A 27,334-nucleotide genomic window follows, 5' to 3' on the forward strand; every position below is an offset into this window, starting at 1 on the left:
TTTGTGAAAGTTTGACGAAAAGACTGGATTATTTAAGTAAAGCTAAGGGACAAGCTATTCAATGCTGATTTGTTCAGTTATCTCTACTTGTGGTATTGGGGGATGCATAGTCAGATCTGCCATAAACGCGATTATATATTACTCGATCGCTCGGTATTGAGTCACGTGACTACAAGGCTTTGTAATGTGATATAGATGATTATTAAAATTATTTTCTGAGTGTCACGCTTGCTTTCGTAATCATTTTTGTACTTATCTTATTTCTAGCACGTCCGTTCTGTTGTGCAGTTTATGGTGGCCATGGCACTCCAATTAGCGGTAGTTGCTCAGCATTGGGCCGAGATCTATTTGGGTTCCTTCTCCCCCCCAAATGATTTGGTAAAGTGGCAGTTTGTCGATACGAGTTTATGGAAACGCATATAATATTTGCAAACACCGGTTTGTGTGAATAAATGTTAATAACTGGAGTGTCGTTTGTCGACGTCACGGAGGTAAAGTGCTCCAACGTGTCAGGTAAACATGGCAGGTTTACGCTTGTCGCCGCTCGGCGTCACTGTGTTTGTGGTGGTCATGCTCGGCATGATTTACCTCATGATGACACGTGGACTCCACGACACGCCCGACCTCATCGATCTGCGGCAGATATTGGCGCTGTCTGTGGAGGCGGCCGAGTTGGGTGGTCAGCAGGTGCGCAAAGTCAAAGAGTCCGGGGACCTGAAGGGCCGCATTAAAGGACACACGAAGGAAGGGGTGGAGGAACCGCTCACTCTTGGGGACCTGATGTCACACCGTGCTATGCTTGGACTTTTCCTCAAAACCTATCCGCACCTCAAGGTGCGTGCGTCTGTCTGTCTGTCTGTCTGTCTGTCGCGTGTGCGTGTGCGTGTTTATACAAGCACAAGGTATCCTTAATGCAGGTTTTTAAAGTCTTTTGCAGAGAACACAATTACCGAGGAAAGTGTGTTTGTGTGTGTGTGTGTGTGTGTGTGTGTGTGTGTGTGTGTGTGTGTGTGTGTGTGTGTGTGTGTGTGTGTGTGTGTGTGTGTGTGTGTGTGTGTGTGTGTGTGTGTGTGTGTGTGTGTGTGTGTGTGTGTGTGTGTGTGTGTGTGCATATACACGTGTATGTACGATTGTACGTACATACATGTACCTATACCTGTGTGCCCACAAAATATGTGGACTGTCACGCACAAAACGCGTGTACATAACATACTACTGCACAACGTGTCACATATAACATGTGTGTACAATACAACATGTGCACAATATGTATATATCAACATAACACATACAAATAAATGTACATACAATACACTGCATATGTGAACACAAAACAAACCAAACCATGCCAAAGCAGAACCAAAGCCAAACGTGTATAAACTATAAGTATAACCGTGCATGTGTACATGCAAATCACAACCCATGCACATGTGTGTGTGTGTGTGTGTGTGTGTGCGCGCATGCGTGTGTAATCGCTACCGGTCCTCTTCTTTCTCAGCCCCTTCCCCTTCTACTCGGGTTCGGGTCCGCCAAATATCAGGCACCCCTTCTGCTCGGGTCCACCAAATATCAGGCACCCCTTCCTCTCGTGTCCGCCAAATTTCAGGCCCCCCTTCTGCTCGGGTCCACCAAATATCAGGCACCCCTTCCTCTCGTGTCCGCCAAATTTCAGGCCCCCCTTCTACTCGGGTCTGCCAAATATCAGGCACCCCTTCCTCTCGGGTCCGCCAAATGTCAGGTCCCCCCTTCTACTCGTGTCCGCCAAATTTCAGGCCCCCCTTCTGCTCGGGTCCACCAAATATCAGGGTCCACCAAATATCAGCCCCCTCCCCCCCCCCCCCTTCCACTCGGGTCCGCCAAATCTGTCCTCCCCTTCCGCTCGGGTCCGCTCGGTGTGAAGCATGGAGGAGGTGGAATCATGGGCTGGGGTCCATTTTCGTCTGCTGGTGTTGGTGAGCAGATAAGGTGTGAACAGTCAATTACTGCCAAGGAATACCAGAAAATATTAGAGAAAGGATTACTTCCCAGCCTCCAAAATTATTTCCTGGAGAGAAAAACAAATGTCATTTTTCAACAAGATAATTTCCCCGCCCATCTATCTATAATTCCATTAATCTCTGTGTGTTTGTATGTGTGTATGTGTGTATGTGTGTATGTTTGTCTGTGACCGCTGTTTCTCGACAACTACCGGTCCGATATACTTTAAACTTGCCAGGTATATTGCTGGGGACCCGAGGATGTGCCTTTTCAAGGTTTCATATTAATCGGAGAAGTAGTTACCGAGCTATGGCGATTTCTTTACCAAACACTGCAAGTCGTTCGCTTTGGACCAAACCATTGCATGTAAATAGAGGGGGGGTTCTGTGGTCGTTGCGAATGGACCAAACCATTCATGTAAATAGAGGGGGGGGGGGGGGTTCTGTGGTCGTTACTGCCACGTGGTTTCAAAGTTTTTTTTTGTTGTTGTTGTTTGCACGCATGTTTTTTTGCACCCACGTACGGGCACGCCCTAGGATGTTTACACACACACACCCCTACACAAATTTTTTTTTTTTTTTTTTTTGGCAAGGAACGGGCACCCACGTACGGGCACGTCCTAGCTTATATATAGTACGGGCATGCCCTAGTACTGCAAAAGCCACCAAAAAGAGGTTGAAGACGTACTAACAGTGGGGGCGGCAGTAGGCAGCAGGTGTGTACAACAAGAATAGGTTTGGGAGAGTGGAAGGGCCAGGAGAGGGGAGTGCAGCTGCAAGAAAGAGGGTTTGTTGAGGAGATCGTTGGTTGGGATGGGGAATGACATGAGACGATCGCTGTTGGGAATGTTGTTTGCACACGGTTTGGAGCCTGGCTTGGCCAAGCAAAGATGTTGACTAATTAATATTCCACGGTGATGAACTTGGAAATGTGGTCAGCCAACAACAGGTCTTGGCAGGTTATTGAGCGATGGGCTCCAAAGACTGCATCATATACCAGAGATTGATCATGGAACTGAATTGGAGAATTTGCATGTGGTGCATTTGCATTGAGAACAGTTCCAATATTTCTATCTACATGGGAGACATTGGGGGCCGGCAGGATGGCATGGAGGATTGGAGGTACACCCACTCACCTTTAAGCTGTATACCCTGGGTTTGAATCCCGACCCAGCTATAAACTGTCAGCTCGGGCTTTCACAGGCAGGGTTATTCATCAATGTGTGCACCGTCCCTCAGATGGACATTAAACGGGGTGTCCCATCTGCTAGTATTAGTTAGATGGTAAATATCCCATGGTGTCCTTCATGAAGAGTAGGCAAGCTATTGCCGGCACCCTGAATAAATCGCAAATTAATGCCCTCACCTACAGGGGGCACTGCATCAGCGGCACAGCGGCACCCTCAGCCAATGATGCTGCTCACAACCATGTACTGCATACAAAAGAGGCAGTGATAAATGAAAATGTTTTTTCTTTTGTTTAAACAGTGAAGCCTCTTCATTATTTGGCGATGTCCTTCCTTCCTTCCATCTGTCCGTCAAAAATGAAGAACAACCTTTCTAACCCACCGTGTTTAATTCTAAAGGTTAATTCTAAAGGGTAATTCCAAAGGGTAATTCTAAGAGGTAATTCTAAAGGGTAATTCTAAAGTGTAATTCTTAAGGGTAATTCTAAAGGGTAATTCTAAGGGGTAATTCTAAAGGGTAATTCTAAAGGGTAATTGTGAAGGGTAATTGTGAAGGGTAATTCTAAGAGGTAATTCTAAGAGGTAATTCTAAGAGGTAATTCTAAAGGGTAATTCTAAGAGGTAATTCTAAGAGGTAATTCTAAAGGGTAATTCTAAAGTGTAATTCTAAAGGGTAATTCTAAGGGGTAATTCTAAAGGTTAATTATAAAGGGTAATTATAAAGGGTAATTCTAAAGTGTAATTCTAAAGGGTAATTCTAAGGGGTAATTCTAAGGGGTAATTCTAAGGGGTAATTCTAAAGGGTAATTCTAAAGGGTAATTCTAAAGGGTAATTATAAAGGGTAATTATAAGGGGTAATTATAAAGGGTAATTCTAAAGGGTAATTCTAAAGGGTAATTCGAAAGTGTAATTCTAAAGGGTAATTATAAAGGGTAATTATAAAGGGTAATTATAAAGGGTAATTACATGAATAGGTTTGGGAGAGTGGGGGCAGGTTATAGTTCCCTTATAAAGGGAACTATGTACAGAAGCAACTTATAAAGGGTAATTCTAAAGGGTAATTCTAAAGTGTAATTCTAAAGGGTAATTCTAAGGGGTAATTCTAAAGGGTAATTCGAAAGTGTAATTCTAAAGGGTAATTATAAGGGGTAATTATAAAGGGTAATTATAAAGGGTAATTATAAAGGGTAATTCTAAAGGGTAATTCTAATGTGTAATTCTAAAGTGAACTAAAGGGTAATTCTAAAGGGTAATTCTAAAGGGTAATTATAAAGGGTAATTATAAAGGGTAATTCTAAAGTGTAATTCTAAAGGGTAATTCTAAAGGGTAATTCTAAAGTGTAATTCTAAAGGGTAATTCTAAGGGGTAATTCTAAGGGGTAATTCTAAAGGGTAATTCTGAAGTGTAATTATAAAGGGTAATTCTAAGGGGTAATTATAAAGGGTAATTATAAAGGGTAATTCTAAAGGGTAATTCTAAAGGGTAATTCTAAAGGGTAATTCTAAAGGGTAATTCTAAAGGGTAATTCTAAAGGGTAATTCTAAAGTGTAATTCTAAAGGGTAATTCTAAGGGGTAATTTTAAAGGGTAATTCTAAAGGGTAATTCTAAAGTGTAATTCTAAGGGGTAATTCTAAGGGGTAATTCTAAGGGGTAATTCTAAAGGGTAATTCTAAAGGGTAATTATAAAGGGTAATTATAAAGGGTAATTCTACGGGGTAATTATAATGGGTAATTCTAAAGGGTAATTCTAAGGGGTAATTATAAAGGGTAATTATAAAGGGTAATTCTACGGGGTAATTATAATGGGTAATTCTAAAGGGTAATTCTAAGGGGTAATTATAATGGGTAATTCTAAAGTGTAATTCTAAGGGGTAATTCTAAGGGGTAATTCTAAAGGGTAATTATAAAGGGTAATTATAAAGGGTAATTCTATGGGGTAATTCTAAAGGGTAATTCTAAAGGGTAATTCTAAGGGGTAATTATAAAGGGTAATTATAAAGGGTAATTCTACGGGGTAATTATAATGGGTAATTCTAAAGGGTAATTCTACGGGGTAATTATAATGGGTAATTCTAAAGTGTAATTCTAAGGGGTAATTCTAAGGGGTAATTCTAAAGGGTAATTCTAAAGGGTAATTATAAAGGGTAATTATAAAGGGTAATTCTACGGGGTAATTATAATGGGTAATTCTAAAGGGTAATTCTAAAAATGTCGGCACGGGCCCCGGGAAGGTTATAGGCTAGGTGGCGAGGCCGGTCGAGGTCGCCTCGGCCGGGCTGGGCCCATTTCACAATTAAAAGCTGAGCTGAATTATAGTAGTCAATCTTCTATGGCCGCGAGTAAAAGCTGAATTATAGTAGTAAATTCATTCAAAAATAACCCAAAATGTCGGGACGGGCCCCGGGAAGGTTATAGGCTAGGTGGCGAGGCCGCCTCGGCCGAGCTGGGCCCATTTCACAATTAAAAGCTAAGCTGAATTATAGAAGTCGATCTTCTACGGCCGTGAGTAAAAGCTGAATTGTAGTAGTAAATTCATTCAAAAAGAACTAAAAATGTTGGGACGGGCCCCGGGAAGGTTATAGGCTAGGTGGCGAGGCCGCCTCGGCCAAGCTGGGCCCATTTCACAATTAAAAGCTGAGGTGAATTATAGTAGTAAATTCATTAAAAAAGAACCAAAAATGTCGGGACAGGCCCCGGGAAGGTTATAGGCTAGGTGGCGAGGCCGGTCGAGGCCGCTTCGGCCGAGCTGGGCCCATTTCGCAATAAAGCTTCTTCTTCTTTCAAAGTTCTCTTGAAGTACAACTTATGCACTTAATAGGAATATCTGACTGATTGCAACACATGCTTTCAAAATTCTCTCTCGCGGGGCCCGACAGAAAGAACATGGAATCGTTGAGCACGAACTGATACTGGGCTCGCGTCAGAACTATGTACAGAAGATTAAATTCATTCAAAAAGAACCCGGGCAACGCCGGGTGCATTCAGCTAGTATTTAATATTATTATCATCACATGTCATCTAATTTGCAATTAATGTTTAGATTGCTCGTCAAAAAATCCAGCCTGCTACCTATACTTAAATAATTGTGATGTAAAAGATCGCCTCCTTGGATTTTATTCAATATAATTTGCATTTTTGAAGTGCATTAGCAGAGGTGCTGCTCAGGTAAGAAGTCCATAACTTTGTGACACAACCACACACCCTTTTTGGAACTGCTGCTGATTATAGTGTCATTGTTGCCAAAACTAAGAGTCCAATCATCGAATAAAGATGAAAAAGACTCGTACAACTGCTGATCAAATAAATTATCTGGCAGTGCTGCCAGCCTAAAGTGCAATCATTTGTCCCACCCAACAGGTAATATCTGAGGAGCATGACAATTCTGAACTGGAGTTGATCCCATGGAGTGGCCAGATCCCTGCAGACATGCTGAAGCAGCTGCCCCCCCATGAGATACCTGTGCCAGCCCGTGATATCACCGTTTGGTTGGATCCACTGGATGCCACAAAAGAGTTCACTGGTAAATAACAGAGGCAAGACCAGGACATGCCCCCTATATATTAGGGCAGGAATTTGGGAATTGTTTAGGGTGCCGGCGGTGGCTCGCCTACTCTTCAATAAGGTCACGGTGGCATCCTTGACATCCACCAACTAATGCCTGCAGATGGGACGCCCAGTTTAACGTCCATCTGCGGGACGGCATGCACACTGATGCCTCGCCCTGCCTGCAAGACGCCAGGATGGCAGTTTATAGCTGGGTTGGAATTCAACCCGGTCTAGATGGCTCGGAAGTGGGTGTGCGTACCACGAGGGCATCTAGCAGTCCTGGTATTATATTTAAGTGATGATAATTATTCACAAACAGGAAAAAAAAAATTTCTCAAAATGGTCATTATTTTAAATATTGCACTGTAATTCCTGGCAGAATTTGGAGAAGCGTAATTGACGGCAGTCACCGAACCATTGTGATCTTATTATGGATAGGAAGTGCATTATCTGAGAAAAAGGGATGTATGGTCATTTGTTTATTGAAATAAACCACCTTTAGAGGCCATTTTTCCCCGCAAAGCAGGGGTTGGCCTTTTTCGGGAACCATGGTTGTTGTTATTTTTTGGTCCCCTTTTTGAAGCAATGTTTTACGGCCGGATGCCCTTCCTGACGCCAACCCTTTTTGCCGCCTGTGATGAAATGTGATGTGACATATTGAAATGTGACATATTGAAATGTGATGTATAAATAGAAATAGGACAGCCTCACTCATTTGCAGTGAAATTGCAAGGCTTTTGGAATGATTCAGTTGATATCGGATAGCTTGTACAGCTGTGCTTATCAGAATGTGTACGAGTCATGGTATCTTGCTCTGATTGGAGATTTCGGGCAAGGGGGTCATCTGAATAATGGACGTATCCAAAAATGGCAGACTTTTTATCCTTTATTTCCCCTTCTTCCCCTTGCTCCCCTACTTTACCACTTCTTATTTTCCTTTCCTCCCCTCAATGATTCCTTTTCGTTTCATTTTATGGGTGAAAGTATGCCACTTCCCACATATGTAATATGATCTCCAACCAAAAGTCAAGAAATACCTATCTGCACTGCTGTTCTTGCTTCTCCTCCGTCTGTGCTTTTCGACCTCTTATTGCCACCTCCTATCCTCCCGTCTGCCTGGAAGTTGGCAAATGTTACTCCTGTCCACAAGAAGCAACTATATCTCTTAAAAGCTGAGGATGTTCTTCCTGAATATATCTTTGGCATTTCACACATCCTGCGTTGTTTATCTGTGGCATACAAGACTGCATTTATTCCTGGATTGTGCACTTCCTCTACTGAAACGGTCAACATGTCACAATCGATGGAACCCTCTTCAATCCCAGTGGAGGCTGGACTGCCCCAAAGCAATGTCTTGGGCCTTTGTTCCTCATCTTCATAAGCAACGTCTCTGATGTTCTGGAAAACCCTCTTCCTTTTTGCAGATGACTCTGCACATGATGTCCTGCAGTACCCCCATCCCACCGACAGGCAGACAGCTGTTGCATCACTCTGCTTATTTGGAATTTATTAGATGCTGCTCCGATAATTGGAAAATGTCTTTCAGTCCTGGCAAGTATGGCAGTGTCACTCGTGAAGTATGGTTAAACAAACCCATCTTTGTATTTCCATGGTTAGTTACTGAAAGAGGTTCAGTCTTGTGAACTTCTTGGCCTCACCATCAGCCATGACCTCTCCTGGGCCGACATCACAAAGCTGGCCTCCAAACCCAGTTGTCGACTGGCATCCTCCATCGTTCCCAGTCATCCCTTAAAACATCTGAATTACTTTAAGCCTCCAAGGGCCTTGTCCTTAGCTCGTTGGAGTACTGCTCCCCGTATGGGCTTGCACCTCAAGTTAAAAGACATAAGAGAGGTTGGTGGCCTCTCTTATGTCTTTTAAATGCCTCTCTCAGTGCTCCCTCAGCCGTCCAACCCGACCCAGAAACGAGGGTGCATAGTTCTTCCAGTGACCTTCTCCTTATTGAACTCCCAAAATCGAGAGTTTGAGTTGTGGCTGCACATGTCAACCCTTTAATATTTTCTGATGTTTGTGGAACCGCCTTCCTGAATCTGTTAAACCACACTCTTCCCTCCAGGACTTCATGCAGCAATTGCACTACCATCTCGTGACATCCCCCATCCCTACCCCACAATCTCTTCTGCCCGTTTAACCTCACCCACCCGAACCCTTAGACTCACAGGTTACTGTTTCCTCCCCTTCTACCTCTTATTTCCTCGTTCGTTCATCCCATTGCTTGTGTCCAACTGTAGCCCCTTTGCCCCATACTGTCAGGTTTTTTTTGTTGCCTTTTTACCCCCTGTAATGTTACCCCGCTCTTCCATGAGCATCAATATTGTGTAGGAAAGGAAAAACTTACAAAAGCCGATCGGCCGTTTAAATATTTGATATTGAAAAAGCCAAATTACTCGTCTGTAATTTTTTTTGTGCCATTTGCAGAAAATCTTCTACAATATGTAACAACCATGGTGTGCGTTGCTGTCAAAGGTCGCCCCCTCATCGGTGTCATCCACAAGCCCTTCACGCAGCTCACAGGTGCTTCTGAAATTCATTCGTTGCAACTCATAATTGGTTTCTTAAAAGATTTTGTTTACAGTAATATTGATTATTGGAACTTTTTTGTTGGAATTAAAGCCATTTGGACAGCTGCCATCTGCTTGTGTACCATCACATACAATCGCACCACTCCACTGTGTCGTAAGAAACGAGGAATGTGTCGTGATGAAAACCGGGCTGCTTCTCACTGGCTGAGACTACCGGCGAACAGACAAAAAGGGTCAAGTCTATCGTTTATTTTATTTGCCAGTATCTCTTCTACTTCTTCTTCCTCTTATGACATCCACTTATTGTGGTGACATGATGAGATTTTTTTCAGTATTCTCGGTTAGACATAGTGTTGATAAAATCATCGCTACTCGATGACGTTATGAAGGTTGTGAGAGGACACCCCCTTCTCTGGGGTTCCTCGGGCCTCCGGAGTAGGACTTTCTTTGCTCGTTCTTCGTGGCGCATCACATGACCAGCAAACTGAAGTCTGCATTGCTTTACAATAGCAAAGATGCAGGGAAGGGAAACGTACAAATCTCTGTTGGTGATATGGTTTCGCCAAGAAACCTTCAGGACTTTGTGAAGTGATCGGGTGTAGGTACCATCCAATGATTTCTCCAGTGCTTTGGCCAAGGTCTAGGATTTGCACCCAAAGAGAAGGATCCACTCGACGATAGTGTTGAAGATTCTTCGCTGGACTGGAGATCTCCAAACTCTGCGGAGGGGGTTAACTGCTGCTCAAGCCTACATTTTCCTGCATTGCAAGTCATGCTGCGTGTCAGTGTAAGAGCCGAGGTATTTAGTCATTCACTTTCTCGATCGGACTTCCATCAGCAGAAGGATTGACCTGCATGTACTTCGTTTTTTTGTCAGCATTGAGTACCAGTCCAATTGATTTAGCAGCAGTTTCAGCCTTGTGAAAGGGAAGTTCAGCTTCACGTAACATGTTAGCGAGGAGCTCTAGGGGTCCGGATCGGAAATGTGTAGTAAAAGTTTTACAAAATGGCCGGTTTGGAAAAGAGGGAAATATAGGAAGGTTGTGGATGTGAAAATGAGAAACGGTGTGGGTGTATATGATTTTTAGGAAAAATGTTTTTTGGTATGAAAAAATGGGCTGTGCTCTGCACTTTGCCGTTTATATTATGATTACTATTTATTATTAATACCAGCGTGACTCGGCGCTCTCCACACACCTCACCACGTGTCGTTTCAGAGGGATAGGCATCTTTGATCATTTTGGTGTGTTTTTGGTCTTCAGGGCCATTTGGGTCTTTGGGGTGTTTTGGGTCTTCTCTTTTTCCACATTTCATTCCATTACATTTCATTCCATTTGGAGCCATTCATTCCATTTCCATTTCATTCCATTTGGAGCCATTCATTCCATTTCCATTTCCATTCCATTTCATTCAATTTGGGTTCATTGGTTTTTGGGTCCACATTGACGTCTTTTGGTTCTTCGGTGTTTTCAGGGGCTTTTAGGTCTTAAGAGTCTTTTGGTTCCTCTGGGTCTTTAAGGGTCTTTGGGGTATTTTGGTTATTTGGGGGTATTTAAGGGTCTTTTGGGTCTAAAGGGTCTTTAAGGGTGTTTTGGGTCTTCGGTGTCTTTTGGGTCTCCTGGGTCTTTCGGGTCTTTTGGGTCTTCGGGCCATTTGGGACTTCAGGGTCATTTGGGACTTCGGGGTGTTTTGGATCCTCTGGGCCTTTATGGGTATTTTGGGTCTTTGGGGTGTTTTGGGTCTTCGTGGTCTTTTGGGTGTTTTGGGTCTGCAGTGTATTTTGGGGCTTCAGGGGTCTTGGTGGTCTTGAGGGTCTTGGGGGACTTAAAGGGTCGTCAAAGGTCTGACGGGTCTCAGCAGTCTAAACGTAATTAATAGTTCACGGACTGTGTTTTGGGTGTTAATTTTTTGGAAGAAGAAGAAGACGTTTGGGCGCATAAAAACAAACATAACCATATACGTTTGCTCTATTATAATACGATTATTATTCACTTGTTATCTGCAGTCACTAAATAATGTAATGTGTGCGTGGGCATTGTGTGTTTTCCAGCTTGGGGCTTTGCCAACCAAGGAATGTCTGCCAACCTCAGACGACGCACCGTGGACCCGAGTAAACTCTCGTTTATCATGTCTCGCTCTCACTCTGGCATTGCGAAGGACTTTACGCAACAGGTGTTTGGGAGCAATGTTTCCATCGTCTCTGCAGGGGGAGCAGGTATCAGCACATTTGACGTTTTTGGGAGGGATGGGTTCCTTTGTAAGCAGTGTCGGTGTGTAATTACATCACTGCTTTGTTTTTACTGTATGAAGATGTTGTTCCTGTGCAATGCCAGGGATTTCATTTTTTCTTTCATTGAATTTTTCGCTGAAGCCTGCTTGCTGCATTTTGTGATGATGTGCAGTTTATAGTAACTACCTCATCACAAATGTAGCACTATTGTTGATATTGCTAACCAAACCGATATGATCACAAGCAAGATATATTTTAATTAACGTTCTCCAAAAATGCATTCGTTAACATTGCTAACTAGAACGTCATTCGGTAGAGCGCTTACCTCTACGAGGCTGAACAGTTTACCTTTTGTATCCCACTGATAGGCCGGATCTCGATCCGGACCTTCACAAAAATCGAAGTGGCTCGTTCTTGTCACCCACTCATCCGCCAAGTTTTGTCAGAATCCATCCACAACATTTTGAGATGTGCTGTCGTGTATATCGTTTTTGGCCCCATCCCTATTTTGACGTAGAGTACGGGGAGGTTCTCGTGTTCATCCATTCCAGCCTGGCCGGTTGCGCATGATCATGGGGACTTTCTCCTTATGCCCCCCCTCCACAAGCCGGGTCGCTATCCACCAAACTTGTATGGCCTGGGCATCGTTACTGCTACGGATCCCGTTGGGGTTCAGATTTCACCACGCTGTCTCAGCCTTCCACTCGGTGGCTGGTTGTGGATAGCATAAGGAGGCTAGCTTGGAGGCCACCACAGAGGTCTTACAGGCCAAACCCAAAATGCGAAAACTGGCCCCATGCGAGTTGCGTTCGGAGGGGGGTGGGGGGGGAGGGCTGATGAAGGGGGGTAGGGCGCTCCCTTCCCTGTCCAGATCCGGCAATCGACCTGTTTGACAGGCTGTTGTAGGGCGAGGCAGTAGCCATGATGCTGATGACCTGTTTGACAGGCTGCTGTTGGGCGAGGCGGTAGCCATGATGCTGATTACCTGTTTGACAAGCTGTTGTATGGCGAGGCGGTAGCCATGACGCTGATGACCTGTTTGACAGGCTGCTGTTGGGCGAGGCGGTAGCCATGATGCTGATTACCTGTTTGACAGGCTGTTGTTGGGTGAGGCGGTAGCCATGATGCTGATTACCTGTTTGACAAGCTGTTGTTGGGCGAGGTGGTAGCCATGATGCTGATGACCTGTTTGACAAGCTGTTGTAGGGCGAGGTGGTAGCCATGACGCTGATGACCTGTTTGACAGGCTGCTGTTGGGCGAGGCGGTAGCCATGATGCTGATTACCTGTTTGACAGGCTGTTGTTGGGCGAGGCGGTAGCCATGACGCTGATGACCTGTTTGACAAGCTGTTGTTGGGCGAGGCGGTAGCCATGATGCTGATTACCTGTTTGACAGGCTGCTGTTGGGCGAGGCGGTAGCCATGATGCTGATTACCTGTTTGACAGGCTGTTGTTGGGCGAGGCGGTAGCCATGACGCTGATGACCTGTTTGACAAGCTGTTGTTGGGTGAGGCGGTAGCCATGATGCTGATTACCTGTTTGACAGGCTGCTGTTGGGCGAGGCGGTAGCCATGATGCTGATTACCTGTTTGACAAGCTGTTGTTGGGCGAGGTGGTAGCCATGATGCTGATTACCTGTTTGACAGGCTGTTGTTGGGTGAGGCGGTAGCCATGATGCTGATTACCTGTTTGACAAGCTGTTGTTGGGCGAGGTGGTAGCCATGATGCTGATGACCTGTTTGACAAGCTGTTGTAGGGCGAGGTGGTAGCCATGACGCTGATGACCTGTTTGACAGGCTGCTGTTGGGCGAGGCGGTAGCCATGATGCTGATTACCTGTTTGACAGGCTGTTGTTGGGCGAGGCGGTAGCCATGACGCTGATGACCTGTTTGACAAGCTGTTGTTGGGCGAGGCGGTAGCCATGATGCTGATTACCTGTTTGACAGGCTGTTGTTGGGCGAGACGGTAGCCATGATGCTGATTACCTGTTTGACAAGCTGTTGTTGGGCGAGGCGGTAGCCATGATGCTGATTACCTGTTTGACAGGCTGTTGTTGGGTGAGGTGGTAGCCATGACGCTGATGACCTGTTTGACAAGCTGTTGTTGGGCGAGGTGGTAGCCATGATGCTGATGACCTGTTTGACAAGCTGTTGTAGGGCGAGGTGGTAGCCATGACGCTGATGACCTGTTTGACAGGCTGCTGTTGGGCGAGGCGGTAGCCATGATGCTGATTACCTGTTTGACAGGCTGTTGTTGGGCGAGGCGGTAGCCATGACGCTGATGACCTGTTTGACAAGCTGTTGTTGGGCGAGGCGGTAGCCATGATGCTGATTACCTGTTTGACAGGCTGTTGTTGGGCGAGACGGTAGCCATGATGCTGATTACCTGTTTGACAAGCTGTTGTTGGGCGAGGCGGTAGCCATGACGCTGATGAGTTGTTTGACAAGCTGTTGTTGGGCGAGGCGGTAGCCATGACGCTGATGACCTGTTTGACAAGCTGTTGTTGGGCGAGGTGGTAGCCATGACGCTGATGACCTGGTTGACAAGCTGTTGTTGGGCGAGGTGGTAGCCAGGACGCTGATGAGCTGTTGTTGGGCGAGGCGGTAGCCATGACGCTGATGACCTGTTTGACAAGCTGTTGTTGGGCGAGGCGGTAGCCATGACGCTGATGACCTGTTTGACAGGCTGCTGTTGGGCGAGGCGGTAGCCATGATGCTGATTACCTGTTTGACAGGCTGTTGTTGGGCGAGGCGGTAGCCATGACGCTGATGACCTGTTTGACAAGCTGTTGTTGGGCGAGGCGGTAGCCATGATGCTGATTACCTGTTTGACAGGCTGTTGTTGGGCGAGACGGTAGCCATGATGCTGATTACCTGTTTGACAAGCTGTTGTTGGGCGAGGCGGTAGCCATGATGCTGATTACCTGTTTGACAGGCTGTTGTTGGGTGAGGTGGTAGCCATGACGCTGATGACCTGTTTGACAAGCTGTTGTTGGGCGAGGTGGTAGCCATGATGCTGATGACCTGTTTGACAAGCTGTTGTAGGGCGAGGTGGTAGCCATGACGCTGATGACCTGTTTGACAGGCTGCTGTTGGGCGAGGCGGTAGCCATGATGCTGATTACCTGTTTGACAGGCTGTTGTTGGGCGAGGCGGTAGCCATGACGCTGATGACCTGTTTGACAAGCTGTTGTTGGGCGAGGCGGTAGCCATGATGCTGATTACCTGTTTGACAGGCTGTTGTTGGGCGAGACGGTAGCCATGATGCTGATTACCTGTTTGACAAGCTGTTGTTGGGCGAGGCGGTAGCCATGACGCTGATGAGTTGTTTGACAAGCTGTTGTTGGGCGAGGCGGTAGCCATGACGCTGATGACCTGTTTGACAAGCTGTTGTTGGGCGAGGTGGTAGCCATGACGCTGATGACCTGGTTGACAAGCTGTTGTTGGGCGAGGTGGTAGCCAGGACGCTGATGAGCTGTTGTTGGGCGAGGCGGTAGCCATGACGCTGATGACCTGTTTGACAAGCTGTTGTTGGGCGAGGCGGTAGCCATGACGCTGATGACCTGGTTGACAAGCTGTTGTTGGGCGAGGTTGTAGCCAGGACACTGATGAGCTGTTGTTGGGCGAGGCGGTAGCCATGACGCTGATGACCTGGTTGACAAGCTGTTGTTGGGCGAGGTGGTAGCCAGGACGCTGATGAGCTGTTGTTGGGCGAGGCGGTAGCCATGACGCTGATGACCTGTTTGACAAGCTGTTGTTGGGCGAGGCGGTAGCCATGACGCTGATGACCTGGTTGACAAGCTGTTGTTGGGCGAGGTTGTAGCCAGGACACTGATGAGCTGTTGTTGGGCGAGGCGGTAGCCATGACGCTGATGAGCTTTTGTTGGGCGGGGTGGTAGCCATGACGCTGATGACCTGGTTGACGAGCTGTTGTTGGGCGAGGTGGTAGCCATGACGCTGATGACCTGTTTGACAAGCTGTTGTTGGGCGAGGCGGTAGCCATGACGCTGATGACCTGTTTGACAAGCTGTTGTTGGGCGAGGCGGTAGCCATGACGCTTATGACCTGGTTGACAAGCTGTTGTTGGGCGAGGTGGTAGCCATGACGCTGATGACTTGGTTGACAAGCTGTTGTTGGGCGAGGTGGTAGCCATGACGCTGATGACCTGTTTGACAAGCTGTTGTTGGGCGAGGCGGTAGCCATGACGCTGATGACCTGGTTGACAAGCTGTTGTTGGGCGAGGTGGTAGCCATGACGCTGATGAGCTTTTGTTGGGCGAGGCGGTAGCCATGACGCTGATGAGCTTTTGTTGGGCGAGGCGGTAGCCATGACGCTGATGACCTGTTTGACAAGCTGTTGTTGGGCGAGGTGGTAGCCATGACGCTGATGACCTGTTTGACAGGCTGTTGTTGGGCGAGGCGGTAGCCATGACGCTGATGACCTGTTTGACAAGCTGTTGTTGGGCGAGGCGGTAGCCATGATGCTGATTACCTGTTTGACAAGCTGTTGTTGGGCGAGGCGGTAGCCATGACGCTGATGACCTGTTTGACAAGCTGTTGTTGGGCGAGGTGGTAGCCATGACGCTGATGACCTGTTTGACAGGCTGTTGTTGGGCGAGGCGGTAGCCATGACGCTGATGACCTGTTTGACAAGCTGTTGTTGGGCGAGGCGGTAGCCATGATGCTGATTACCTGTTTGACGGGCTGTTGTTGGGCGAGGCGGTAGCCATGATGCTGATTACCTGTTTGACAGGCTGTTGTTGGGCGAGGCGGTAGCCATGACGCTGATGACCTGTTTGACAAGCTGTTGTTGGGCGAGGCGGTAGCCATGACGCTGATGACCTGGTTGACAAGCTGTTGTTGGGCGAGGTGGTAGCCAGGACGCTGATGAGCTGTTGTTGGGCGAGGCGGTAGCCATGACGCTGATGACCTGTTTGACAAGCTGTTGTTGGGCGAGGTGGTAGCCATGACGCTGATGACCTGGTTGACAAGCTGTTGTTGGGCGAGGTGGTAGCCAGGACGCTGATGAGCTGTTGTTGGGCGAGGCGGTAGCCATGACGCTGATGACCTGTTTGACAAGCTGTTGTTGGGCGAGGCGGTAGCCATGACGCTGATGACCTGGTTGACAAGCTGTTGTTGGGCGAGGTTGTAGCCAGGACACTGATGAGCTGTTGTTGGGCGAGGCGGTAGCCATGACGCTGATGACCTGGTTGACAAGCTGTTGTTGGGCGAGGTGGTAGCCAGGACGCTGATGAGCTGTTGTTGGGCGAGGCGGTAGCCATGACGCTGATGACCTGTTTGACAAGCTGTTGTTGGGCGAGGCGGTAGCCATGACGCTGATGACCTGGTTGACAAGCTGTTGTTGGGCGAGGTTGTAGCCAGGACACTGATGAGCTGTTGTTGGGCGAGGCGGTAGCCATGACGCTGATGAGCTTTTGTTGGGCGGGGTGGTAGCCATGACGCTGATGACCTGGTTGACGAGCTGTTGTTGGGCGAGGTGGTAGCCATGACGCTGATGACCTGTTTGACAAGCTGTTGTTGGGCGAGGCGGTAGCCATGACGCTGATGACCTGTTTGACAAGCTGTTGTTGGGCGAGGCGGTAGCCATGACGCTTATGACCTGGTTGACAAGCTGTTGTTGGGCGAGGTGGTAGCCATGACGCTGATGACTTGGTTGACAAGCTGTTGTTGGGCGAGGTGGTAGCCATGACGCTGATGACCTGTTTGACAAGCTGTTGTTGGGCGAGGCGGTAGCCATGACGCTGATGACCTGGTTGACAAGCTGTTGTTGGGCGAGGTGGTAGCCATGACGCTGATGAGCTTTTGTTGGGCGAGGCGGTAGCCATGACGCTGATGAGCTTTTGTTGGGCGAGGCGGTAGCCATGACGCTGATGACCTGTTTGACAAGCTGTTGTTGGGCGAGGTGGTAGCCATGACGCTGATGACCTGTTTGACAGGCTGTTGTTGGGCGAGGCGGTAGCCATGACGCTGATGACCTGTTTGACAAGCTGTTGTTGGGCGAGGCGGTAGCCATGATGCTGATTACCTGTTTGACAAGCTGTTGTTGGGCGAGGCAGTAGCCATGACGCTGATGACCTGTTTGACAAGCTGTTGTTGGGCGAGGTGGTAGCCATGACGCTGATGACCTGTTTGACAGGCTGTTGTTGGGCGAGGCGGTAGCCATGACGCTGATGACCTGTTTGACAAGCTGTTGTTGGGCGAGGCGGTAGCCATGATGCTGATTACCTGTTTGACGGGCTGTTGTTGGGCGAGGCGGTAGCCATGATGCTGATTACCTGTTTGACAGGCTGTTGTTGGGCGAGGCGGTAGCCATGACGCTGATGACCTGTTTGACAGGCTGTTGTTGGATGAGGTTGTAGCCATGACGCTGATGACCTGTTTGACAGGTTGGTGTTGGGCGAGGCGGTAGCCATGACGCTGATGACCTGTTTGACAAGCTGTTGTTGGATGAGGTTGTAGCCATGACGCTGATGACCTGTTTGACAGGTTGGTGTTGGGCGAGGCGGTAGCCATGACGCTGATGACCTGTTTGACAGGCTGTTGTTGGATGAGGTTGTAGCCATGACGCTGATGACCTGTTTGACAGGTTGGTGTTGGGCGAGGCGGTAGCCATGACGCTGATGAGCTGTTGTTGGGTGAGGCGGTAGCCATGACGCTGATGAGCTTTTGTTGGGCGAGGCGGTAGCCATGACGCTGATGAGCTTTTGTTGGGCGAGGCGGTAGCCATGACGCTGATGACCTGTTTGACAAGCTGTTGTTGGGCGAGGTGGTAGCCATGACGCTGATGACCTGTTTGACAGGCTGTTGTTGGGCGAGGCGGTAGCCATGACGCTGATGACCTGTTTGACAAGCTGTTGTTGGGCGAGGCGGTAGCCATGACGCTGATGACCTGTTTGACAGGCTGTTGTTGGATGAGGTTGTAGCCATGACGCTGATGACCTGTTTGACAGGTTGGTGTTGGGCGAGGCGGTAGCCATGACGCTGATGACCTGTTTGACAAGCTGTTGTTGGGCGAGGCGGTAGCCATGACGCTGATGACCTGTTTGACAGGCTGTTGTTGGGCGAGGCGGTAGCCATGACGCTGATGACCTGTTTGACAAGCTGTTGTTGGGCGAGGCGGTAGCCATGACGCTGATGACCTGTTTGACAGGCTGTTGTTGGATGAGGTTGTAGCCATGACGCTGATGACCTGTTTGACAGGTTGGTGTTGGGCGAGGCGGTAGCCATGACGCTGATGACCTGTTTGACAAGCTGTTGTTGGGCGAGGCGGTAGCCATGACGCTGATGACCTGTTTGACAAGCTGTTGTTGGGCGAGGCGGTAGCCATGATGCTGATTACCTGTTTGACAGGCTGTTGTTGGGCGAGGCGGTAGCCATGATGCTGATTACCTGTTTGACAGGCTGTTGTTGGGCGAGGCGGTAGACATGATGCTGATTACCTGTTTGACAGGCTGTTGTTGGGCGAGGCGGTAGCCATGACACTGATGACCTGTTTGACAAGCTGTTGTTGGGCGAGGCCGTAGCCATGACGCTGATGACCTGTTTGACAAGCTGTTGTTGGATGAGGTTGTAGCCATGACGCTGATGACCTGTTTGACAGGCTGTTGTTGGGCGAGGCGGTAGCCATGATGCTGATTACCTGTTTGACAAGCTGTTGTTGGGCGAGGCGGTAGCCATGACACTGATGACCTGTTTGACAAGCTGTTGTTGGGCGAGGCGGTAGCCATGACGCTGATGACCTGTTTGACAGGCTGTTGTTGGATGAGGTTGTAGCCATGACGCTGATGACCTGTTTGACAGGTTGGTGTTGGGCGAGGCGGTAGCCATGACGCTGATGACCTGTTTGACAGGCTGTTGTTGGATGAGGTTGTAGCCATGACGCTGATGAGTTGTTTGACAAGCTGTTGTTGGGCGAGGCGGTAGCCATGACACTGATGACCTGTTTGACAAGCTGTTGTTGGGCGAGGCGGTAGCCATGACGCTGATGACCTGTTTGACAAGCTGTTGTTGGGCGAGGCGGTAGCCATGATGCTGATTACCTGTTTGACAGGCTGCTGTTGGGCGAGGCGGTAGCCATGATGCTGATTACCTGTTTGACAGGCTGTTGTTGGGCGAGGCGGTAGCCATGATGCTGATTACCTGTTTGACAGGCTGTTGTTGGGCGAGGCGGTAGACATGATGCTGATTACCTGTTTGACAGGCTGTTGCTTGGCGAGGCGGTAGCCATGACACTGATGACCTGTTTGACAAGCTGTTGTTGGGCGAGGCGGTAGCCATGACGCTGATGACCTGTTTGACAGGCTGTTGTTGGATGAGGTTGTAGCCATGACGCTGATGACCTGTTTGACAGGTTGGTGTTGGGCGAGGCGGTAGCCATGACGCTGATGACCTGTTTGACAGGCTGTTGTTGGATGAGGTTGTAGCCATGACGCTGATGACCTGTTTGACAAGCTGTTGTTGGGCGAGGCGGTAGCCATGACGCTGATGACCTGGTTGACAAGCTGTTGTTGGGCGAGGTGGTAGCCATGACGCTGATGACTTGGTTGACAAGCTGTTGTTGGGCGAGGTGGTAGCCATGACGCTGATGACCTGTTTGACAAGCTGTTGTTGGGCGAGGCGGTAGCCATGACGCTGATGACCTGGTTGACAAGCTGTTGTTGGGCGAGGTGGTAGCCAGGACGCTGATGAGCTGTTGTTGGGTGAGGCGGTAGCCATGACGCTGATGAGCTTTTGTTGGGCGAGGCGGTAGCCATGACGCTGATGAGCTTTTGTTGGGCGAGGCGGTAGCCATGACGCTGATGAGCTTTTGTTGGGCGAGGCGGTAGCCATGACGCTGATGACCTGGTTGACAAGCTGTTGTTGGGCGAGGTGGTAGCCAGGACGCTGATGAGCTGTTGTTGGGCGAGGCGGTAGCCATGACGCTGATGAGCTGTTGTTGGGCGAGGCGGTAGCCATGACGCTGATGCAGCGTACTGATCATTCCAAACGTTGAAATGTCGCTCCCGGCATGATGGCAGAAGCCGCATGGAGGCGGCACTTGGGCGGCTTCGGTGAGCCAGGCTTAGATCCCCAAGCTCCAGTCTGCCAGCTCCTTGGACGCGTTTGAGCTGTCTCTGCCCAGATTTTAGTCTTCAGGGTGGTTTTCAGGGTGGGGGAGTGGGGAGGATGGAGATGGGGTAAGCCCAAACCACTCAAAGCCGAGTGGAGTGGAGTGGTGGGTTGGGGGAGGGAGGAGGGTTTTGGTCCAATGCCACCTCTCGGTGTCATTGGGGTGGACCTGGTGATCCAGCCCACGTGTTCAGTGTACAAGCTCCGTTGATCTTTGCGTTCCAGCTCCTTCGATCCAAACGGTGTACTAGATTTTCCACGGGCCTCGGATATGTACACAAAACATTCTCTCAATGATGAAGAATCACTTTTTAAACATTCTCGTATCTGGATCCGATCCGGTTTTTTTCTCCAAAATCTGATCAATTCGACCTTGTCACACACCCAACCTGTCCACCAGGGTTTGTCCGAAACTGTCCATAACTTTTTGATATATCCTGCTCACAAACAGATAAACAGGGGTGAATGACCTCCGTCCATCTTTGTGCACAAAGGGTGATTATTATTTTCTCCTGCCCACATTTTGTGTGCTGAAAATCTCTTTGCTCAGTCATGCATCTTATTAACCATCAGAATCTCAATATTTCTACCATACAGCTTATTCTAATGTACTCATTACAAACGTCACGTAACATTTTGTGAATGTATTCTTGAGCTGTTATTGTATTCAGAAACCGAAAATCCTCCTTGAGCATTCTGACATCATAAAGAATGTTGTTTTTAGCCACGTCGCAGACGCTGCTAATAGAGTGCCCTCTGATGTTGTTGTTCTTCTTCTTGTTCTTCTTCTTCTTGTTTTTGTTCTTGCAGAGAAGACAAAACCTCAGCTCCACCCATTCTGGGAACCATAGCTCCACCCATTGTGGGAGAGGCTTCATAAAAACAAATATCCACCATTTTATTAACTCGCATAGCTTTGAGGCCTGTTTTGTAGGCCCGTGGTGTCTTCCTCTCTCGCACAGTTTTATTTCAAATCAAATTTGATATATCATTTCATTTTTCACAGTCGCTAACATAGTTTTAGACTCGGTTGAAAAAAAACGGGAAGAAAATCCGATGAAAGTTGCCCTTTATAGAACGAAATGAATTCTCAAAGGCCTGTAACTTCAAGTCCATTGAGATATTTTTTTTTTAAATCGCGGCATGGTCAGTCATACACCGCCCGAAATAAGAGACGGGAAAATGCCGAGATATATATATTTTGTTTAAATCGTGGCATGGTCAGTCATACAGACGGGAAAATAACAGACGAATAAATAACAGACCCGAAATAACAGACGGGAAAATGCCGAGATATATTTAAAATTCGTCCATTTGATGACAATCGTCACGATGAAATATTTAATTTATACGTCGTCACAATAATGTGGAGAGAGGAGCATAGCTTCGTTCACGTGTCGCCACACACGGGAAATTACCGAGATATATATTTTTTAAAATCGCGGCATGGTCAGTCATAAAAACCACCGTTTAGAGGCCATTTTTCCCCGCAAAGCGGGGGTTGGCCTTTTCGGGGACCGTGGTTGTTGTTGTTTTTTGGTTCCCTTTTTGAAGCAATGTTTTACGGCCGGATGCCCTTCCTGCCGCCAACCCTGTTTGTCACCTTTTTACGATAAACAGGGAATTACCAGTGTACTGGTACTCAATTTGCCGACCTCGGAAGGATGACAGGCTGAGTCAACCCCCCTGGCGTTAATTCAGCGATCGACCGGGATTCGAACCCAGGATCCTTGGATCCTAAGCTGGCACCCTAGCCGCTAGCCCAACACCAGGGATCAATGGTCAGTCATACACCGCCTGAAATAACAGACGGCAAAATGCCGAGATATATTAAAAATTCGTCGCCACACACGGGAAATTGCCGAGATATATTTTCACTTTGCACAAAAATAACATCAAGTAATCGAATCAATAGGAATGTCCTGTGCCTATACATCGACGTTATAGGCACAGCTGCATCTAGGCATTGTGTAACATCGACGCGGCTTTTGTTTTAATTAAAACTTTTTGTACTTGTTTTATTATAAAATGCCGGCTCCAGGTGTGTGCTTCGACTTGTTGGTAACCGTGGACCTTGACTAATGTGACAATAATAGTCATTTTATTTTGGGTGTGTGCAGGCTTCAAGGCCCTATCGTTAATAGATGTTGAGAACGACATGTCAGATAAAGCTGATGTGTACATCCACACAACGTTAATCAAGAAGTGGGACATCTGTGCAGGCAACGCGATCTTGGAGGCAATCGGGGGAAACATGACCACACTGACTGGTGAAAAGATTTCCTATGACAGTAGCCCCAGCAATGATGGTGGGCTGTTGGCATCCGCAGGCGTAAATCATCGACAACTATTAAATAAGATTGCTGCCATTCTGAAAAGATAGCTGTGAATACATACTGGAATTGGATGGAAGTGGAGTTGGCTTATGGTATAATGTTGGTGTTTTGAAATGAGTCAAACTACATGGTCCACGCTTTTGCCTTGGGCTTTCCTCGTTGAAGTCTGAGGATCCACTACACTTACACTTGTGATGTTTATGTGCATGAGATTATGGTATTTTCTTACTGGAGGAATTTTTGGATATAAATTGGTACAGATAGGCTGTTACAATGCACTGCGAGACATTATTTGGAGGAATTTTGTTTCCGCTGCTTGGTTAAAGTTACCACTGCAAGCGTATGGGCGACATATTTAGCTTGGTCAAATCGCTTTCTGCAGATCTATAAGGCATATAGTTTAACCTCATTTTTGTATGTGAAGTTGTCATTTGTGCCTTATGATCCATTCTTTTAATTTAATGTCGGACCGCGCTATTCGCGGGGGTTACGTTCCTGGGAAATACTGCGAATTGCGAAACCGCGAATGGTGGGGGGAATTGTTTCAATGGAAAAAGGGGGGATTGGTTCCAGACTCATTAAAATCCGCGAATAGCGAGGAACAAACAGCGAATGGCGAGGCAAAATCTCCATATGTTGAGGCAAACCCCGAAAAAGGCAGCGATAATCCGCGAGTGTCGATGAAAATCCCGTGAATGTCTGTGGAAAATCCTCAAATGCATGCCGTGCCACTGTTTCAATGGGGGAAAAGGGAGACAGCTATTTGCACTAATATACACTGTGGAGTGTTTTCATTCTGAACAGTAACTCGCAGGGATGACGTGTTATGCACCTGTTGGGATATCCCGCGAAACAATGTTTTCCTGTGAACGGTGGAATATCACGTGAAGCTGTTCACAGAGTTTAATGACTGGATATCCCGCGAAAGCCATGAATACGCGAAACACACGACAGCGAACGCAGGAGCAGGTCATGCTCGTGGCTTGAATATGTTTTTTTTGCATATGTCCAACTGCTTTATGTATGGCTGGTGAAAGATGGGTTTTATAAATGTAAACAAGCTGTTGTTGAGCTGTTGTTGTTGTTGGGCATCACAGCTCGCGGCTCGTGAATTTTTTTTTTTCGCGCCCCCCAAAAACTGCGAATTTGTGGGGCACTTTTCCGAGAATAGAGAAACGGGTAGCATTTTATCAACCGCGAATATGCGGATCCAGTGAATAGCGGAATCGCGAATAGCAGGCTCCGACTGTACAAGTAATTGATGTTCAAGCCTCACACGGTCTCATTTGATTTGGCAACTTATTGCGTTAATTTTACATCTTCCGAAGTGCACAGGAAAGGGGGAGGGAGGTGGGTGAGAAAGAAGGTGTGGCAAGTACAGCTTTTATGCCCCCCACGCCCCCCTTCCTACTCTACAAAAATTATCTGAACCTTTCCCACTACTAATGCCTTAATCAAAATGGTGTTTGTGTGTGTGTATGTGTTTAGACATGAGATCCCATTACTGTAGTGGGTACCAGGAAGCAAGTGCCACGACAGATATTGTTGCATGCACCCTGAGCAACAGGAAATGTATGTCGCACATTACCCTGCCTGTGGTACAGAAAACAGTTCTGTGAAGTAACGTAATGAGGAACAGTTAAAATTTTTAAAATGCTCTTCTGGCTAAACAGTTGCACAGGCTCCCCCTATTAGGTGTGTGTGTGTGTGTGTGTGTGTGTGTGTGTGTGTGTGTGTGTGTGTGTGTGTGTGTGTGTGTGTGTGTGTGTGTGTGTGTGTGTGTGTGTGTGTGTGTGTGTGTGTGTGTGTGTGTGTGTGTGTGTGTACGTGTGTACGTGTGTACGTGTGTACGTGTGTACAAATTATATTGGATAATATAATCACATTTGCCAGGAGTTTATCTAATAAAACATTCGGTCTGCATCAGTTTAATACATCCGATGTACCATACTCCATGTTACAGAGCGTTAGTTCAGCCGAATAAGTTTCTTGGCCTGGGGTCATACTTGGCGGTTTGCCATCCCTCTCCCAGCAGTAGCTAAGGCAAAAATTTGTAATTTGTTCAGGGTGTCGGTGATAACTCGCCTACTCTTCACGAAGGACACCCCGGGATCTTTAAGGTCCACCAGCTAACGCCGGCAGATGGGACGCCCAGTCTAACATCCATCCGAGGGACGGCACACCTATTGATGAATCGCCCTTCCTGTGAAACACCGGGATGACAGTTTATAGCTGGGTCTGGATTCAAACCCAGGCTAGACCGCTTAGAGTCGAGTGTGCATACCTGTGGGCCATCCTTCCAGCCCAGTTTAATACATACAGGAGTGAAAACAAGTATTTTACAATTGCTTGCATATTGCACTGTATTTCACCTTTTATTCAGGTGCCAAGGCCTTTGATGTAAATTTTATTTGGGCTGGGTCTGAACGCTTATCTATTGGATTTGCACATTTTTTGACTTTCTGTAACAAAACTGTGATTGTGTTCCATCCGATATATTCTGGAGGTTTTGGTTTTCATTTTTTTCATTATTAGATTTATTTTGGGTTTTTTTGTCCTTCATTTTGCATAATTTGCTGAAATGCATCTTCTGAATGAACGTATGTAGATATGATGTGTTGCCATCACTGATAATTGCAGGTTGTAGATTTTAGGTAGTAATGTGATGGACTTTATTGATATACCGCATTTGTAAATTCATGTGCAGAAGTTTTATTGGCTGTAGGCCGCGGTGTGCTCATAATGACACTGATGGTATAATTCATGAGTACCATTTACACGTTTAAGTACGTTTTATCCACTCCAGTCTTTGTCGATGTTATGAAGCCACCACTGATTCTGAAAATATCCGTGAACAATGAGGGAAAGAAATTTGGTGAGTTGAGGTGAGTAAGTGGACAAATGGATGGGCGAGTATATGGGAAAGGGATTGAAACGTGATCTTGGGTTCCCCCATATCATGACTCATGGTGCATAAAGGAACACAAAACAAGCGGAATAGATTTGTTTGCCTTGAAACTTTTGGACATTTGTTGTGATGTTGTTGCTGATGGATAAATGTGTCGATGTCCTAAATACGGAATGCGTTGGCAGTAAAAGAAAAAAAGAAAAAAAAGGTCACCTGCACACCTGAGGTTGTTGTTGGTTGCTGTAAGCTGAACTCTTCCAATTTGCAATGTTTGCACAATAATGGTTTGCTGAAACAGGAATCATTGTAAGCTCGTTGTTTTTTATTTCGAGGAAAGACTGTTTTGATTGATAACCGACCACTGTTGCCAATCAAAAAACAAAATCCCGGAACTCAGGGAAAGACATTCTTATTGAAAACTTCTTCCTTTTTTTTCTCTTTATTCACATTGTTATTATATCAAGTTGTTAATCAAAAGCAGAAGTTGTTAAAAGGACTTCTGAATGCTGAAATATGATGTTTCATAATCTTGCGGTGTTTCTGAATGTTTGGATTATTTATCGGTGATGGTTACCTGTGACTGCGTGGGCCTTCCTTGTGTTCTTTAAAGGCTGTTTCTATCTTTGGGTGTTTATTGAGATTTTGAAAAGGTCGTGAAAAATTCAATTCATTTGTGGTTGGCTGGTTTGTGCAGAAAATATATTATCTGGATAAAATGCATTGTGGTTGTTGTGGTGCAATATGATCTGAAATTCAAGCAGCAATATCAGGTGAAACAATACTTCCTGTAAGTTTTCTTTTCAGCTATTACACTTCCTGTTTCTGGAACACTACACTCCTAGACTTCATTCCTCTTTCTCTTCTCCATGTGTGATGATGTAACAGAGAGACTTGTAATCCAGGTTTCCAGCAGGATCAATCGGAGAGCATTGAAACATCTGTTCAACCTGCAGGGACATAAAAGATCTCTCATAAACCACAACTTCAGTGCACATTGCGTTTGCACCAAGGGCAAGACGGGCCAAATGGCCTTTTCCTGTGCCTTATTCTGATTGTTCATTCTGTCATTTAACTCTTACCGTTGGAAAGCTAATAATGGATTTAGTTGGAACAAATATTCGACTCCGTTTAATCTCAAGGATGACTCTTTAAAAAGCCCTCTTTCTGGCATTGAAGAAGGAGCAGTAGTGGAAGCTTAATGCAGCAGTTCCAACGGTAACATTTATTATTCTACAACAGCAAGACACCTTTAGAAGGACACGGAAGGAGCACACAAAATTATATACAGTAATATTTCGTGAAGCATTGGAAAAATATATAAAAGTGCATGGGAGAGCACATAAACAACAATAATTAGAACTGCACTCGGTGGAGCGCATACCTCCGCTAGGAGGTATTCCCACTGATATTTTGTAACCCACTGATGGGCCGGATCTGGATTCGGACCTGAAACAAAATCTCTTGTTCTTGCACTGAACC

General features: G+C 46.9%; 2 protein-coding genes across 4 annotated transcripts in view; one reads left to right on the top strand and one right to left on the bottom strand.

The window, feature by feature from the left end:
• Positions 1-447: 447 nt before the first annotated feature.
• Positions 448-26,575, top strand: BPNT2 (3'(2'), 5'-bisphosphate nucleotidase 2). Of its 2 annotated transcripts, none has more exons than XM_078767146.1 (5): positions 448-834; positions 6,524-6,686; positions 9,152-9,247; positions 11,306-11,470; positions 22,732-26,575. In XM_078767146.1, the coding sequence occupies exons 1-5, from the start codon at positions 520-522 to the stop codon at positions 22,992-22,994; spliced, it is 1,002 nt and encodes a 333-aa protein (XP_078623272.1). In that variant the 5' UTR covers positions 448-519; the 3' UTR covers positions 22,995-26,575. The 2 variants fall into 2 exon arrangements, with proteins under 2 accessions (XP_078623272.1, XP_078623273.1); XM_078767147.1 differs by having other exon boundaries at positions 473-687.
• LOC137438660 (myosin light chain 5) overlaps positions 26,157-27,334 on the bottom strand; it is a 43,998-nt gene continuing 42,820 nt past the window's right edge. For both annotated transcript variants that reach the window (XM_068133894.2, XM_068133893.2), the window contains one exon: positions 26,157-26,802. In XM_068133894.2, coding sequence (XP_067989995.1) covers positions 26,701-26,802 — 102 coding nt within the window. In that variant the 3' untranslated portion in view covers positions 26,157-26,700. The remainder of the gene's footprint in view (positions 26,803-27,334) is intronic.

This window comes from Myxine glutinosa, chromosome 13 (assembly GCF_964187855.1).
Source record: "Myxine glutinosa chromosome 13, kmMyxGlut1.1, whole genome shotgun sequence".
Classification (NCBI taxonomy): domain Eukaryota; kingdom Metazoa; phylum Chordata; class Myxini; order Myxiniformes; family Myxinidae; genus Myxine; species Myxine glutinosa.

What these genes read in the sequence shown, in the direction of transcription:
- BPNT2 (XM_078767146.1), top strand. Translation starts at nt 520, where the DNA reads ATGGCAGGTTTACGCTTGTCGCCGCTCGGCGTCACTGTGTTTGTGGTG. An exon ending in TGCCACAAAAGAGTTCACTG is followed by an intron (nt 6,687 to 9,151) that starts GTAAATAACAGA and finishes TGCCATTTGCAG; the next exon opens with AAAATCTTCTACAATATGTA. An exon ending in CGTCTCTGCAGGGGGAGCAG is followed by an intron (nt 11,471 to 22,731) that starts GTATCAGCACAT and finishes GGGTGTGTGCAG; the next exon opens with GCTTCAAGGCCCTATCGTTA.